We start from the raw sequence: 13963 nt of genomic DNA on the forward strand, positions 1-13963 counted from the left end.
CCCAGAGGGGCAGTGCTGGCCCGGCCGCACAGCTCGTTTTCCCCACAAGTTGCAGGAGGTGAGAAGGCAACACTTGCAAACACTGACTGCGAGCCGCAGCGCCGGCTGCGCACCATTAACCTCAGCTCTGGGACCACTGTCTGCCCCAAGCTCCGGGGGATGCGGTGGGAGCCCGGCTGGGCTCTGCCCTGGGGCCACCCTCCAGTGACAGCTGCAAACAGGGAGCATTTAGTTGCCACCAAGAGCCCAGCCACGCGTGGAGGGGAGCTGGTGCAGGTGCGGCCTGCGCTGTTGCCTGCTGTGCTCTGGGGCTGCTGCTCCCCGCAGAGGGAACTGCACTGGCGTGCCAGAGGAGACAAAGAAGCTTCAGCTTAAGCCGAACTGAGCTGGGTGGCTGGGCTGGCAGGAGTGGGGAGGGTCAAGGGGCATTCACAGAGCTCATCCTGCTGCAAGGACGAGGAAAAGTGGCAGTGGGAAGCTAACAGTGAGGAGAGCTGAGGCCTGGAGGGCAGCTCTTGAATGACACTCAGGTCTCACCGGACCTCTGAGACATTGCTGTTCTTCTGCCAGTGACAGGATGAGTCTCTAAACCTGGGGCTCGCTCCTCCTCCTCGTGGTCAGGGGCATCAAGGAAGGCTACAGTGCGACAGAGACTGCCCTGAGCTGGCAACTCACTGGCGGAAAAGAGGGAGGGAGCACTTGTGAACTAAAGGGCAGGTGGGGCAGAGAACTGTTCAGAGAAGGGCTGAGCTAAAGCTTGAGCAAGCTGAGAAATGTCATTTGGGGTCATCCCACATTGATTTCATTTCACAAGTTATTGAACAAGTTTATTTGGGGCGGGGGGGGTGTCATGTTTTCCCCTGGAGGCGTGCACTCTGCAGGCTTGAGCTGCGTTGCCGAAATGCTCGGGCACGTCTCTGCTGCAGCTCACACCGGTTCTTCTTTGGCTTCTTCCGGCCCGGTGCTGAGCCGCAGCAGAGCCCTGGCGGAGCCCAGAGCAGCCTCAGCATCCACAGAGCCCGGCTGCAAGGAGAGAAAGCAGAAACCGCCCGTCACGTGAAGGCTGCTGTCCCCCTTGTCCCAGCCGCCCGCGGTGCCCAGGCCGTGCTGGCCGTGCTCAGAGCGGTGCCCGAAGCCGCCCGTCCCTGCTGCCTTTGGCAGGAGAGCAGGATGGCAGGACACGTGCCACCACCCGCAGCCAGCCGTGGCAGATCCACCTCCTCAGCAGCTGCCCAGAGCGGGATGCTCCTGTGCTCGCTGCCATCTCCCAAAAGCCCTTATCCCACCCGTGCCAAGAAGACGGGGACCCACCGCACGCCACCCGCCGCCGGAAGAAAAGCTGCTCCCAAGCCATGTCCTCGGCCTTCTCCAAGGCCACGTGCCATCCACGCCGCAGCTGGTCCCAAGCACTTCCCGATCCAGACTGGACACCACCTACAACGCTTCCTAGAAGAAAAACAAACAACAAATTAATGAAAAGGGATTACAGACCAAAAGGAGAAACAAGAGAAAAGGTCAAAAATCTTCTCTCTCTCGGGGGCCTGAGGAAGGCCCAACCTTCCCTACATGCTGGGGAAAAACCCACCCACGGGCGAGGGAAGCCCACGCTTTCTCCCTTCCCCCCTGCACTGCCCCCCAACAGGCACGGCGAGCCCGAAGCAAACAAGGGGAGTGGAGCAGCCCAAGCCCTTCCTTCCCCGCAAAACAAAGCAGCCCGTGCACAGCTCCTGGAGCGCCACCTCTGCTCCTGCCATGGGGGCTTGTTTGTGTCGGGCTGGCTGCCCCAGCCCCAGCCCCAGCCCCAGCCCGGGGAACAGTGGGTGGTGGGGGCTGTTGGCAGGGCCAGGGGCCGACTCCCATTTCGTAAGCACCCCAGCCCATCCCGCCCGCCCCGCCGAAAAGCAGCTTGGCAGCCGGCTGAAGAATTAGTTGCACCCGCCCCAGCAAAGGGGGGAACCTTTGCTTCCCGGCCAGGCCGTGCAATGCCCAAATCTGGGAGCATCCCCCTGGGTGTGGACTCATCTGTAAATTCGCTGTGGAGCCTGGCTTTGAAGAAGGTGCCAGAATCAAAGCCCATCATCTTCAGCTTGCCGGTGGCCAGGTCGAGGAAGAGCTTGTCATCCTTGACGTCGTCCTCCATATCTCCAGACGCAGCAGCCCCACCTGGCACAGCTTCTCCAGGGGCTCCTTCTTCCCTGCGGCTGAGAGCAGGCTGTCAGGTGCCCCGCCCAGGGCCCGGCTGTCAGTGGAGCAGGACAAGCAAAAGCAGCTTGCACGGCGGCCACCAGTGCTGGGAAGAGCAGCTCAGCTCCAGCACAAGGGCTGCGTGTTCCCATCTGACGACCCCTGCGCAGCGATACAGGCAGGGCAAAAAAGCCTGCGTTTCTTGGCTTCTTCTTGCCAAGGCACGTGTGGAGCTGTAACTTACCGGCTCCCTGGATCAAAGTGTGCCTGTGGCTCTCTCCCTTCTTCTACGGATGGTGAATATCCTGCAGCCAAGGATCACACGACAGGTCTTCTAATGAGGGCCTGTCCAAGGAGTGCAGGGACAGACACCATCTGATGAGTTCCTTGCAGTCTGCGGGGAGAAACCAGAAAGCGCCGGTCAGTTGCAGAAGGCTCCTGTCCGCTTTGCCCCACTATTGCCATGCCCAGGCCATGCCATGGGAGCTCCAAGCTGTGCCTGAACTTTCCCATCCATTCTTTGTTTTGAAGGAGAGCAGGAGAGCGGGGCATGTGCCACCTCCTCGGCAGCTGCCAGAGCGGGATGCTCGTGAGCCCGCTGCTGTCTCCCAGCACTGCTATTCCCCCCGTGCCGCAGAGATGAGCATCCACCTTGAGAGAGCCGTTGTGGGAGCGACAGCTGGCCCCAGCTGATGTTCCGGCCCTTCGGGAACGGGTGCTGCCCGCAGACCATCTGGTGCAGCACGATGCCCAGGGACCAGACGGTAGCTGCCTCGCCGTAGTACCAGCCAAAGTGGTTCCATTCCGGGGGGCTGTACGATGGTGTTCCTACGGAATAGAGAGGCAGTTCATTAGGGGGATGCTGCCTGCTCCCGGAGCCTCGCCCCAGCATCCCTGGGCACGCGGGGGCCGCACCAGTGGCACGCGGCGTGACCCGCTGCCCTCTCGCCAGCGCCTGTGACTTGGGGACAAACTGTGGGTTGTAAAAGAAGCCACCGGTGTCGCAAGAGGGCAGCGGAAGCCCCGGCAAGGCCCGAGCATTCCACACAAAGGGAAAACCCGCTCAGTGCTGGGGGGAAAAACCATGCCTTCACCCTCCCTGCCTGCATTGCCCCAAAAAACATTCTGAAGCCAAGGCAAACCAGGCAGGCAAGCTGAGCAGTCCAAGCCCTTTCTCGCCTGCACACCAAACCGGCGGGTGCACAGCTTCTGGCCCCGCCCTCTCTGCTACCCCCACCCACGGGTGTGTTTTTGTCACGCTGGCTGCCCCAGCCCCAGCGCCAGTCCTGGGCAGAGTGGCTGGCGAAGGCTGCCAGCAGCGCTGGAAGATGGCCCCCCGGCCACCCACCCTCAAAAGCAACTGGGCTGAACACTCGGTCCTGGCATCAAAAGGGAGAATCCCCGCTGCCACAGCCAGGCTGGGCCGCGAGATGCCGGCACCGGGAGCCTACCCCGGCGGGGACTCACCTGCAAAGCGGGTGTAGGCTGTGTCTTGCAGGTGGGTGCCACAGCCAAAGTCAATCAATTTGGCCTGGCCGGTGGCCAGGTCAACCAGGATGTTCTCTGGTTTCAGGTCCCTGTGAAGGACCCCGCAGCTGGTGCAGTGCCGCACGGCCTCCAGGACCTGGCGGAAGAGCTCCCGTGCCACCTCCTCTGACAGGAAGCCCCGCTCTCGAATAAAATGAAGCAGGTCCTGAGAGTGCTCCGGCCGCTCCATCACCAGCACCACGTTGTTGGGGAGCTCGAGCCACTCGAGGAGCTGCACCACACCAGGGAAGCCGGTGGACACCTTGTCCAGCAGCACGACCTCGAGTGGTGCGCTGGTGCCGTTGGGCTGCGGGAGGAGCACGATGCCGTCAGTGGGGCTGATGCCGTGCCAGGGCTCGGGAAGGCCCTCGCCCAGCCCGGGATGCTCTGCGCCCTCCGCTGCCCCCACGCCCGCTCTCCCCCGAGGCGTCCTGCCGCCTTCCACCCTCCCGGGCCTCGGCTTATCCCCGCCCGTCACGCCCCGCCTTCTCCCGCTGCCCACCACCCCCCTCCTCCCCCCGCTCACTCACCAGCTCGCCCCAATGACGGATGCGGTTCCGTGGCACCCGTTTGATGGCCACCTGCAAGCCAAGGGAAGCAGCGGGTTGAGCTCGCCGCCCGCCCTGCCGAGCCCCATCCTCCTTCTCCTGCGCCCTCCTCCTCCTCCGCCCCCCCTCCTCCTGCGCCCGCCGCCGGCCCCGCCACTCACCGGGGCGCCGTCCGAGAGCCGCGTCGCCGCGAACACGCTGCCGAAGCCGCCGCGCCCCAGCAGCGAGCCCACCCGGTAGCGCTCCGTCAGGCCCTGCTGCGCCTTCCCTGCCGGCGACACGCGGCTGTCAGCGCTCGGCCCGGCGCCAGAAACGGCCCGCGGCCGCTCCTCAACCGCCCCGGGCCGGGTATCCCCAGATGTTGCTTCTTTCGAAGGGGACACCGGCGGCTCGGGGGCGGGGGCCGCGCTGCCGAGCGGAAGAGCTCGGACCGGGGAAGACGCCGCGGACGCGGCGGGAGCGGCCGCGCCGTCTGTGTCCTCGGCGGGTCCCGGGAGGAGCCGGGGCCGGCGCCGGGGGGCGGGGCCGGGGCCGGAGGCGGAGGCGGGCCTGGGGCCGGGGCCGGAGTCGGGCCAGCCGGAGCCAGAGGCTGGCAATGCTGCCCAAGAGGCAGGCACTGATGCCCGCCCAGCAGCGCCACCGCCAGTAGTGCAAGAGCCGGGCGGAGGCGAGACCGCGGCGGGACGCCCGGGGGCGGGGAGGGCGCAGCCCCGCCCGGGGCCGCGGGCGGGCCGGGCGCATGGCCCGGCCTGGCATGGGGAGAGGGAGGCCGCGGAAGGGGCGGAGGGGGTGGAGCACTGAAGGGAGAGCGGGACAGGGGATGCGGGACACTGGGAGAAGGAGAGGAGGAGCAGGAGAAGGAACGCGGAGGCTCTGGAGAACCGCTGCTTTTGTGTTGCTCTTCTGCTGCTGCCGCCGCTGCCGCTGCTGCCGCTGCCGCCGCTGCCGCTGAAGCGCTGGGAGCGTTTGTCCGCGTGTCCGTGTGTCTGTTGCCCGGGTGTCCGTTTTTCCGCCGCGCGCCCCGCGGCCGAGCCCCGCGCGCCCCGGGCCAGCACGGGCCGCTGCGCTCCGGGGCCGAAGCGGAGTCACGGAGCATCTCTTCCTCCCGCAGCCGCGCCACACGCACCGTCTTGTTTAGCTTCTTCTTCACCAGATTGTAACTCTTCCTTGCGGCAGTCTTGCAACTTGCCCCTGCTGCTCGCTCGCCCCGCGCCGCGGTCTCTTGCTCACGAGCAAGCAAAGCGCTGTCCGCACTTTTTGCCTGGAGCAGAGCAAAGTGCTGAATGAGGCGCCTGCCAGCGCCAGGCAGAGCCCGCCCCGTGGGAGGGCAGAGCAGGACGTGAGGAGGGAGACGTGCAGCCCCTGCGGGGCGCAGCGCTGCTCCCCGGCCGCTCGGCGTGGGCAGTGGGAGCGGCGGGGCCGTGCCCGGCGCGGTGCCCTCGTTGCAGGGCTGTTGCTACTTTCTTATCCGGTTCCAGGTGAAAATCGGAGACTGCCGATAGGAGGATTCAAGGAAAAGAATGGAAGCACTCTTTTTGCCGAGTTCTGATGCCAGTCCAATAGAGCAGCTCAGCTCTCAGCTGTCTGCCTCCTCCCTGCCAATCCAGCACTTTCAGCCGGGAGCAAAGGCCCTCTCTGCAAAGAAACTGCAGGCTGGTTTCCTTCTCCTGCTGTTCATTGACACAGGTAGAAAAGCAGACTCGTTTGGATGCTGAGTCTGTCCAAACAGACAGTGAACTTTGCCATGTGAAGCCAAGACACGGAGTCTTGAGCCCTGCGACAGTGTCATGGGAATCACCTTTGTTGCTTCTGCTGTCTATTGTCACTGCTGAGGGTGCAGTCCCATGGGAGCACATGCCCTGTCTCTAGAAGCCAGAGCCGAGCAATGCACTGGGCTCTAAAATCTTCCATTGGCAGGCTTCTGGTGTCTCCAGCATTGCTTTCAAAGCCAAACAGGGAGAAGGCAAACTGTGTGTAGCTAATGATACTGTAGAGTGTCTCAAACTTGCTAAGTCCTAGGTCTTCTAGGTAAGATCAGTTTGGAATGACGGTGGGGTAGAACTAGTGCAAGACAGAAAAGGGGAGCCTAGAAGGGAAGCAATTAATAGTATACGGGAACATCTTGGGCTGTTTCTTTCCGTTTGCATGTCACTTCTGGGAAGCTGTTTTGCTTTTGCAAGAATCTTGCCCACAGTGATGTCTGCTCTTTCCAAGACCCTTTCCTGGAGACCTTGCTCGAGCTCCTGTCACAAGATGTGCCATCACGTGCAGCTTCTCTTGGCTTGCCACACTGTGTGTGCAGCACGACTCTTGCAGCAGAGCAGGACCAAGGTTTTGAGAGCTTGACAACTTGTCCTTTCTCCTCCTGGTGGACTAGCGAGTTGTGCGGTGGGTAAGGTTTCCGTAGTTACTGTTCTAGGCTAAGGAAACAGGAGGAGGGGGTAGCAGCAGTTGTTAGGCTGGCTGAATGGAGAGAAAGAATCTCCGGAGCCTGCAGCCAGAAGTGGAGAGCTGTGGGCTAATCCTTCCAAGCTCTCAGTGGACATCTTGCAAGTGACCTGGAATGTGAGAATGGTCTGACAGAGGCGGTTGGTTTCTGAGTTCAGCGTAGATGCTTGCACATCTGGTGCGTTGGTGTGCAAATCAAGAGTACAATCGGTTCGTGGGAAGCACCAGAAGAAGCTGGAGCTCTCCGAGCAGATGACTGAAAGAATCTGCAAAGGAGAAATGTGGGAAATGACTTGGTGTACCTTGCCTGGAAGAAGGGTAGTTTTTTCTAATAATTCCTAATCCGTTCCCTTGGCTTTTGACTTTCTTAACAAGGCCGTTTGCATCCCCGATTCAGCACGAAGCCAGAGGCCCGGGCTTACGGAAGCGCGCCAAAGACTCCTCCGCAGTGACGCTCAGGTGGAAAGAGGAGCGGGGCGCCTGAGCAGCCTCCGGGGAAGCATCCCGCGAGGTGCAATTTGCGCCGTGCTGGGAGAGGAGGAGGGGGAGAAGGATGGGCCTTGCGTGGCAGCAGCAGCAAGTTTGGGCCGCAGGACATTGCGCCTGCGCCGCTGCCCCACAATGGGCGGGCGTGTCCCCGGGGCTGCGGCCCCGGCACCGCGTCCGCTGAGCTGCCGACGCTGCGGGAGCTCCCCGGGCTGGGCTGGGGTTCCCGCTGGGACTGGGCAGCAGGCTGTGCTCTCACCGTGGTCAGCAGCAGCGGGACGTGCCTCTGGACATCCACGTCTCCTGCTGCTGGGAAGAAGCAATGAAGCGAGTGCAGAAGTTCTGCTTCCTCTTTCTCCCGGTGGAGTTTTTCGTTTCATTCCACACTCCAGAGGCAATTTCTGTGCTGGCCTCTGTCAGCTGATTCTATTTCAAGAGCACCAGCAACAGGGCTGTGTTTGAGCGCTGTGAATGTGGCCTGTATGGCTTTCATTCTCCTCGCCTTAGTGCTCAGGGGTGGTGGGCATTCCAGTATCTGCTGATCCTTATGCCTGCGACAAAAAGACTGACTTCGCTGTCGTGAAAGCACCGTGGATAGCCCTGCTGGAAAGCGGCAGTTGCAGTTTGGCTGAAAAATGCAGGTGGCAGCCGGAAGGGGTGCCACAGCAGCCGTGGGGTCCAATTCACAAGGCAGAGGCAACAGCAGCCTCCTGACGGCGCATCACGGTGAATGAAAGGGTGCAGAAACCCGATCATTTCTTTCTCTGAAGTTTGCTTCAGGAATGTACAGGCAGGCTCTGAGGAACCAGGGCTGTTTGTGGGGGAGTGTTGTTGTGATCAAGAGATTCAATTAGAAAAAGAAGGTGTTATGCATTTTGAGTCTTGACTTCAGTGCTTAGTCAGAAAGACCCAGTAGAGTAAGAAAACACCGGGAACTTGCAACTGGGAGAACACAGAGCGTTTAGTTAGAAAGCAAGGACTATTCAGTCAAGGCAGGAGAGATGGAACAAAGTTTTTAAAAATGTAACAAGTAGCAGGTGCACAATAGTTTGCAGAAAGAAGTATTACACAAGCATTTATCTTTGGGAGAAAAGTCTGATGTTGCTGTTAGGGAATTGATCACGACTATTATTGGTTAGCAAGCTTATGAACAATTTTACTATTGGCTATCCAGGCTCACACTATTCTAAGCCGATGGTGAAAAGATTATAAAAGCTATCGACACTTTTAATAAACGTCTCTGGTTATAGCCCGACTGGCGACCGCATTTCTTTGATGCGTTGCACAAGCAACGTGACTGACACTTTCGCTCTCCGTGCTCGTTCCGCAGCCACGGGTACAAAGACATTATGGGAACCCTTGTGCAGACAGAGCCTTCTATCCCTGCAGAACGCAGCGCGGCGGGTGGGGGCGGTTGGCGGGCAGCGAGCCCCGGGCAGCAGGCGAGATCCGGCTCCGCACCTGCCGGGCCCTGCTAAGGCTCAATGCCGGCTCCTCTGCAACAGCAAAGACCTTGAGCCTTGTCAGTGCCCAGAGGGGCAGTGCTGGCCCGGCCGCACAGCTCGTTTTCCCCACAAGTTGCAGGAGGTGAGAAGGCAACACTTGCAAACACTGACTGCGAGCCGCAGCGCCGGCTGCGCACCATTAACCTCAGCTCTGGGACCACTGTCTGCCCCAAGCTCCGGGGGATGCGGTGGGAGCCCGGCTGGGCTCTGCCCTGGGGCCATCCTCCAGTGACAGCTGCAAACAGGGAGCATTTAGTTGCCACCAAGAGCCCAGCCACGCGCGGAGGGGAGCTGGTGCAGGTGCGGCCTGCGCTGTTGCCTGCTGTGCTCTGGGGCTGCTGCTCCCCGCAGAGGGAACTGCACTGGCGTGCCAGAGGAGACAAAGAAGCTTCAGCTTAAGCCGAACTGAGCTGGGTGGCTGGGCTGGCAGGAGTGGGGAGGGTCAAGGGGCATTCACAGAGCTCATCCTGCTGCAAGGACGAGGAAAAGTGGCAGTGGGAAGCTAACAGTGAGGAGAGCTGAGGCCTGGAGGGCAGCTCTTGAATGACACTCAGGTCTCGCCGGACCTCTGAGACATTGCTGTTCTTCTGCCAGTGACAGGATGAGTCCCTAAACCTGGGGCTCGCTCCTCCTCCTCGTGGTCAGGGGCATCAAGGAAGGCTACAGTGCGACAGAGACTGCCCTGAGCTGGCAACTCACTGGCGGAAAAGAGGGAGGGAGCACTTGTGAACTAAAGGGCAGGTGGGGCAGAGAACTGTTCAGAGAAGGGCTGAGCTAAAGCTTGAGCAAGCTGAGAAATGTCATTTGGGGTCATCCCACATTGATTTCATTTCACAAGTTATTGAACAAGTTTATTTGGGGCGGGGGGGGTGTCATGTTTTCCCCTGGAGGCGTGCACTCTGCAGGCTTGAGCTGCGTTGCCGAAATGCTCGGGCACGTCTCTGCTGCAGCTCACACCGGTTCTTCTTTGGCTTCTTCCGGCCCGGTGCTGAGCCGCAGCAGAGCCCTGGCGGAGCCCAGAGCAGCCTCAGCATCCACAGAGCCCGGCTGCAAGGAGAGAAAGCAGAAACCGCCCGTCACGTGAAGGCTGCTGTCCCCCTTGTCCCAGCCGCCCGCGGTGCCCAGGCCGTGCTGGCCGTGCTCAGAGCGGTGCCCGAAGCCGCCCGTCCCTGCTGCCTTTGGCAGGAGAGCAGGATGGCAGGACACGTGCCACCACCCGCAGCCAGCCGTGGCAGATCCACCTCCTCAGCAGCTGCCCAGAGCGGGATGCTCCTGTGCTCGCTGCCATCTCCCAAAAGCCCTTATCCCACCCGTGCCAAGAAGACGGGGACCCACCGCACGCCACCCGCCGCCGGAAGAAAAGCTGCTCCCAAGCCATGTCCTCGGCCTTCTCCAAGGCCACGTGCCATCCACGCCGCAGCTGGTCCCAAGCACTTCCCGATCCAGACTGGACACCACCTACAACGCTTCCTAGAAGAAAAACAAACAACAAATTAATGAAAAGGGATTACAGACCAAAAGGAGAAACAAGAGAAAAGGTCAAAAATCTTCTCTCTCTCGGGGGCCTGAGGAAGGCCCAACCTTCCCTACATGCTGGGGAAAAACCCACCCACGGGCGAGGGAAGCCCACGCTTTCTCCCTTCCCCCCTGCACTGCCCCCCAACAGGCACGGCGAGCCCGAAGCAAACAAGGGGAGTGGAGCAGCCCAAGCCCTTCCTTCCCCGCAAAACAAAGCAGCCCGTGCACAGCTCCTGGAGCGCCACCTCTGCTCCTGCCATGGGGGCTTGTTTGTGTCGGGCTGGCTGCCCCAGCCCCAGCCCCAGCCCCAGCCCGGGGAACAGTGGGTGGTGGGGGCTGTTGGCAGGGCCAGGGGCCGACTCCCATTTCGTAAGCACCCCAGCCCATCCCGCCCGCCCCGCCGAAAAGCAGCTTGGCAGCCGGCTGAAGAATTAGTTGCACCCGCCCCAGCAAAGGGGGGAACCTTTGCTTCCCGGCCAGGCCGTGCAATGCCCAAATCTGGGAGCATCCCCCTGGGTGTGGACTCATCTGTAAATTCGCTGTGGAGCCTGGCTTTGAAGAAGGTGCCAGAATCAAAGCCCATCATCTTCAGCTTGCCGGTGGCCAGGTCGAGGAAGAGCTTGTCATCCTTGACGTCGTCCTCCATATCTCCAGACGCAGCAGCCCCACCTGGCACAGCTTCTCCAGGGGCTCCTTCTTCCCTGCGGCTGAGAGCAGGCTGTCAGTGCCCCGCCCAGGGCCCGGCTGTCAGTGGAGCAGGACAAGCAAAAGCAGCTTGCACGGCGGCCACCAGTGCTGGGAAGAGCAGCTCAGCTCCAGCACAAGGGCTGCGTGTTCCCATCTGACGACCCCTGCGCAGCGATACAGGCAGGGCAAAAAAGCCTGCGTTTCTTGGCTTCTTCTTGCCAAGGCACGTGTGGAGCTGTAACTTACCGGCTCCCTGGATCAAAGTGTGCCTGTGGCTCTCTCCCTTCTTCTACGGATGGTGAATATCCTGCAGCCAAGGATCACACGACAGGTCTTCTAATGAGGGCCTGTCCAAGGAGTGCAGGGACAGACACCATCTGATGAGTTCCTTGCAGTCTGCGGGGAGAAACCAGAAAGCGCCGGTCAGTTGCAGAAGGCTCCTGTCCGCTTTGCCCCACTATTGCCATGCCCAGGCCATGCCATGGGGGCTCCAAGCTGTGCCTGAACTTTCCCATCCATTCTTTGTTTTGGAGGAGAGCAGGAGAGCGGGGCATGTGCCACCTCCTCGGCAGCTGCCAGAGCGGGATGCTCGTGAGCCCGCTGCTGTCTCCCAGCACTGCTATTCCCCCCGTGCCGCAGAGATGAGCATCCACCTTGAGAGAGCCGTTGTGGGAGCGACAGCTGGCCCCAGCTGATGTTCCGGCCCTTCGGGAACGGGTGCTGCCCGCAGACCATCTGGTGCAGCACGATGCCCAGGGACCAGACGGTCGCTGCCTCGCCGTAGTACCAGCCAAAGTGGTTCCATTCCGGGGGGCTGTACGATGGTGTTCCTACGGAATAGAGAGGCAGTTCATTAGGGGGATGCACCTTGGATAGCCCTGCTGGAAAGCGGCAGTTGCAGTTTGGCTGAAAAATGCAGTTGGCAGCCGGAAGGGGTGCCACAGCAGCCGTGGGGTCCAATTCACAAGGCAGAGGCAACAGCAGCCTCCTGATGGCGCATCACGGTGAATGAAAGGGTGCAGAAACCCGGTCATTTCTTTCTCTGAAGTTTACTTCAGGAATGTACAGGCAGGCTCTGAGGAACCAGGGCTGTTTGTGGGGGAGTGTTGTTGTGATCAAGAGATTCAATTAGAAAAAGAAGGTGTTATGCATTTTGAGTCTTGACTTCAGTGCTTAGTCAGTAAGACCATGGAGTTCCGTTCTGCGCTTGGTGCAGTGCAGGGAAGGGGCTGAGTGTCTGAAGTGAGTCCTGTTTTTTATCTGTATAACTTGGAAAGTATTTTAGACAGTGGTGCGGAGCAACCTTTAGTATTTGTTTTGAAGGCACCAGTGTATTTTTCATGGTTAGATGACACAAATGAACGTACAGGTGTCTGCTGTATGTGCTTTGCAGTTTGTAAGCTAGATCTTGCCTTTTTATTTTCCTGAATTTTTCTAAGTCTGACAGCCAGGAAGTTCTCACTGTAAGATATGTGGCTTCAATGAGGTACAATTATCTTCTGAGTTTCAAAACATATCAGCTCTGCTGGGGATTCCCAGCCACCTGACCCACTCCTTGCTTGCCCAGAGGAGCCACTGACCAGCCCAGAATGTACAGGGACTGCTGACCCTTTCAGTAACTGGCTTCCCTGCCACACCAAACAAGGTTGGTTGAGCTTCTCATCAATCAACACCCCAAGTCCTTCTCAGGGCTGCTCTCAATCCATTCTTCACCATGCCTGGGTTTGTGCTTTTTAATCATATGATGTACTGTAATGTGTGCATGTATAAGAGACTGTGGCTAAGCCTTATGCTCAAAATCCCCAGAACTATAGGAATTTTAGTATTCTGAGAATGTTCCAACCTTTGACTTTGGTTCAGTTTTGTCTCAGTGAAAATGCTAGAGCTAAACATCCCTAAAGCTTTGGAGGCATTTGAGTCTGAGCAGATTGGCTGCTGTTGATTGCATAAAGCTTGGTTGTATTTTCAGAGGGGTGTTAAGTTCTTCCCTGCCCCTACATGGAATAGGTTTCAAAACAAAACCACATTTCTCTGATTGCTTATGGATTTACTTGTTATTATAGCTGAGCTATTACTGCTGAAATAAGTTGTCTACTTAGATGTGGAATGGGAAAATGAAAGGTTTGTTTAGGTTAGGACAAAAATGTTCACTTAGTAAGCTTTGTGTGTTTAGCAATATTGATCTTGAGCAAATTGCTTCATCTGCTCTTCATTAGCTGCTCTGGACACTGCTACTGAAGTAGCAAAACCAGACCAATTTCCCTGTGCTACTAAGCTGCCAAAACCTGGAGCTGCTGTGCTGGTGGGGTGGATGCTGGTGGAGGAGTTGGTTTTGAAGTGCCTGTAGCTGGCAGGGGGAGTGGGCTGGTTCCAAAGCCCCTGTCCCCAGGGAGGCATTCAAACCTGACCTAGGTTTGGCTGTGTAATGCTCAGTGTGCTGCTCCTAGCACAGGGAAAGGAAAGGGAAATGGGCACTGCAGACGGATGGTGAGTTAATTGGTTATCAGTCACACAAGTTCAGAATCAGCCCAAAGCCTGAGGTAAAAACTGAGCAGTGGTGACTCCTATGAGAAAGGGTTGAACTCTGTGTTTACACTAGCTTTTTTTGGTGCTCGTATAGGCAGCAGCTGATCCTGGGCCATGTAATCACTACTCAGGAATCTTCCTTTCTCAATGGCGGGCTCTCACCCAGACCTCCAGCCTGCGTATAGTGACATGTGGCTGTTTGGGATGTGTTTGAATGGCTCCTGGGACTGAGGGCAATTCCTGCAGAGCAGTTGATAGGAGGCAAGGCCTCTCCATCAAAAGAGTGGCTCTGTGGAGAAGAGGAACTCAAAATGTTCTTTCTCCTGTTATTTTCCTTTGTTGCCTCAAATTCCCTGGCAGGACTCTACAGCATGTCACACTCGTGGTTGCAGTGACTCTGCCAGCATTTTGATCGCACTGCCTGATGCAGGACAACTTGGCAAAAGTGTGTAAGTGCTGGAGCAAGGGACTGGTGCATGCAAAGTGGCTGCCCCAAAAGTAACTGCAGGGCCCTGGAGTAACAGGACTTTTTAT

The 13963-nt window shown here is 58.9% G+C and overlaps 1 protein-coding gene and 1 long non-coding RNA gene across 2 annotated transcripts; both read right to left on the reverse strand.

The window, feature by feature from the left end:
* Nucleotides 1–796: 796 nt before the first annotated feature.
* On the reverse strand, nt 797–5681 carry LOC116450920 (serine/threonine-protein kinase pim-1-like). Its single transcript, XM_032123907.1, is given in 8 exon segments — nt 797–1023; nt 1312–2201; nt 2429–2578; nt 2836–3012; nt 3652–4018; nt 4242–4292; nt 4421–4768; nt 4770–5681. Coding segments are annotated over 6 exon segments (1296 nt in total). The 5' UTR covers nt 5016–5681; the 3' UTR covers nt 797–1023; nt 1312–2201; nt 2429–2471.
* Nucleotides 5682–9518: 3837 nt separating this feature from the next.
* On the reverse strand, nt 9519–11742 carry LOC116450922. Its single transcript, XR_004243015.1, has 4 exons — nt 11557–11742; nt 11150–11299; nt 10034–10923; nt 9519–9745 (listed from the first exon to the last, which is right to left on the reverse strand). It is a non-coding gene; the product is annotated as an uncharacterized LOC116450922 (long non-coding RNA).
* Nucleotides 11743–13963: the final 2221 nt, after the last annotated feature.

This window comes from Corvus moneduloides, chromosome 14, assembly GCF_009650955.1.
Source record: "Corvus moneduloides isolate bCorMon1 chromosome 14, bCorMon1.pri, whole genome shotgun sequence".
Lineage (NCBI taxonomy): Eukaryota > Metazoa > Chordata > Aves > Passeriformes > Corvidae > Corvus > Corvus moneduloides.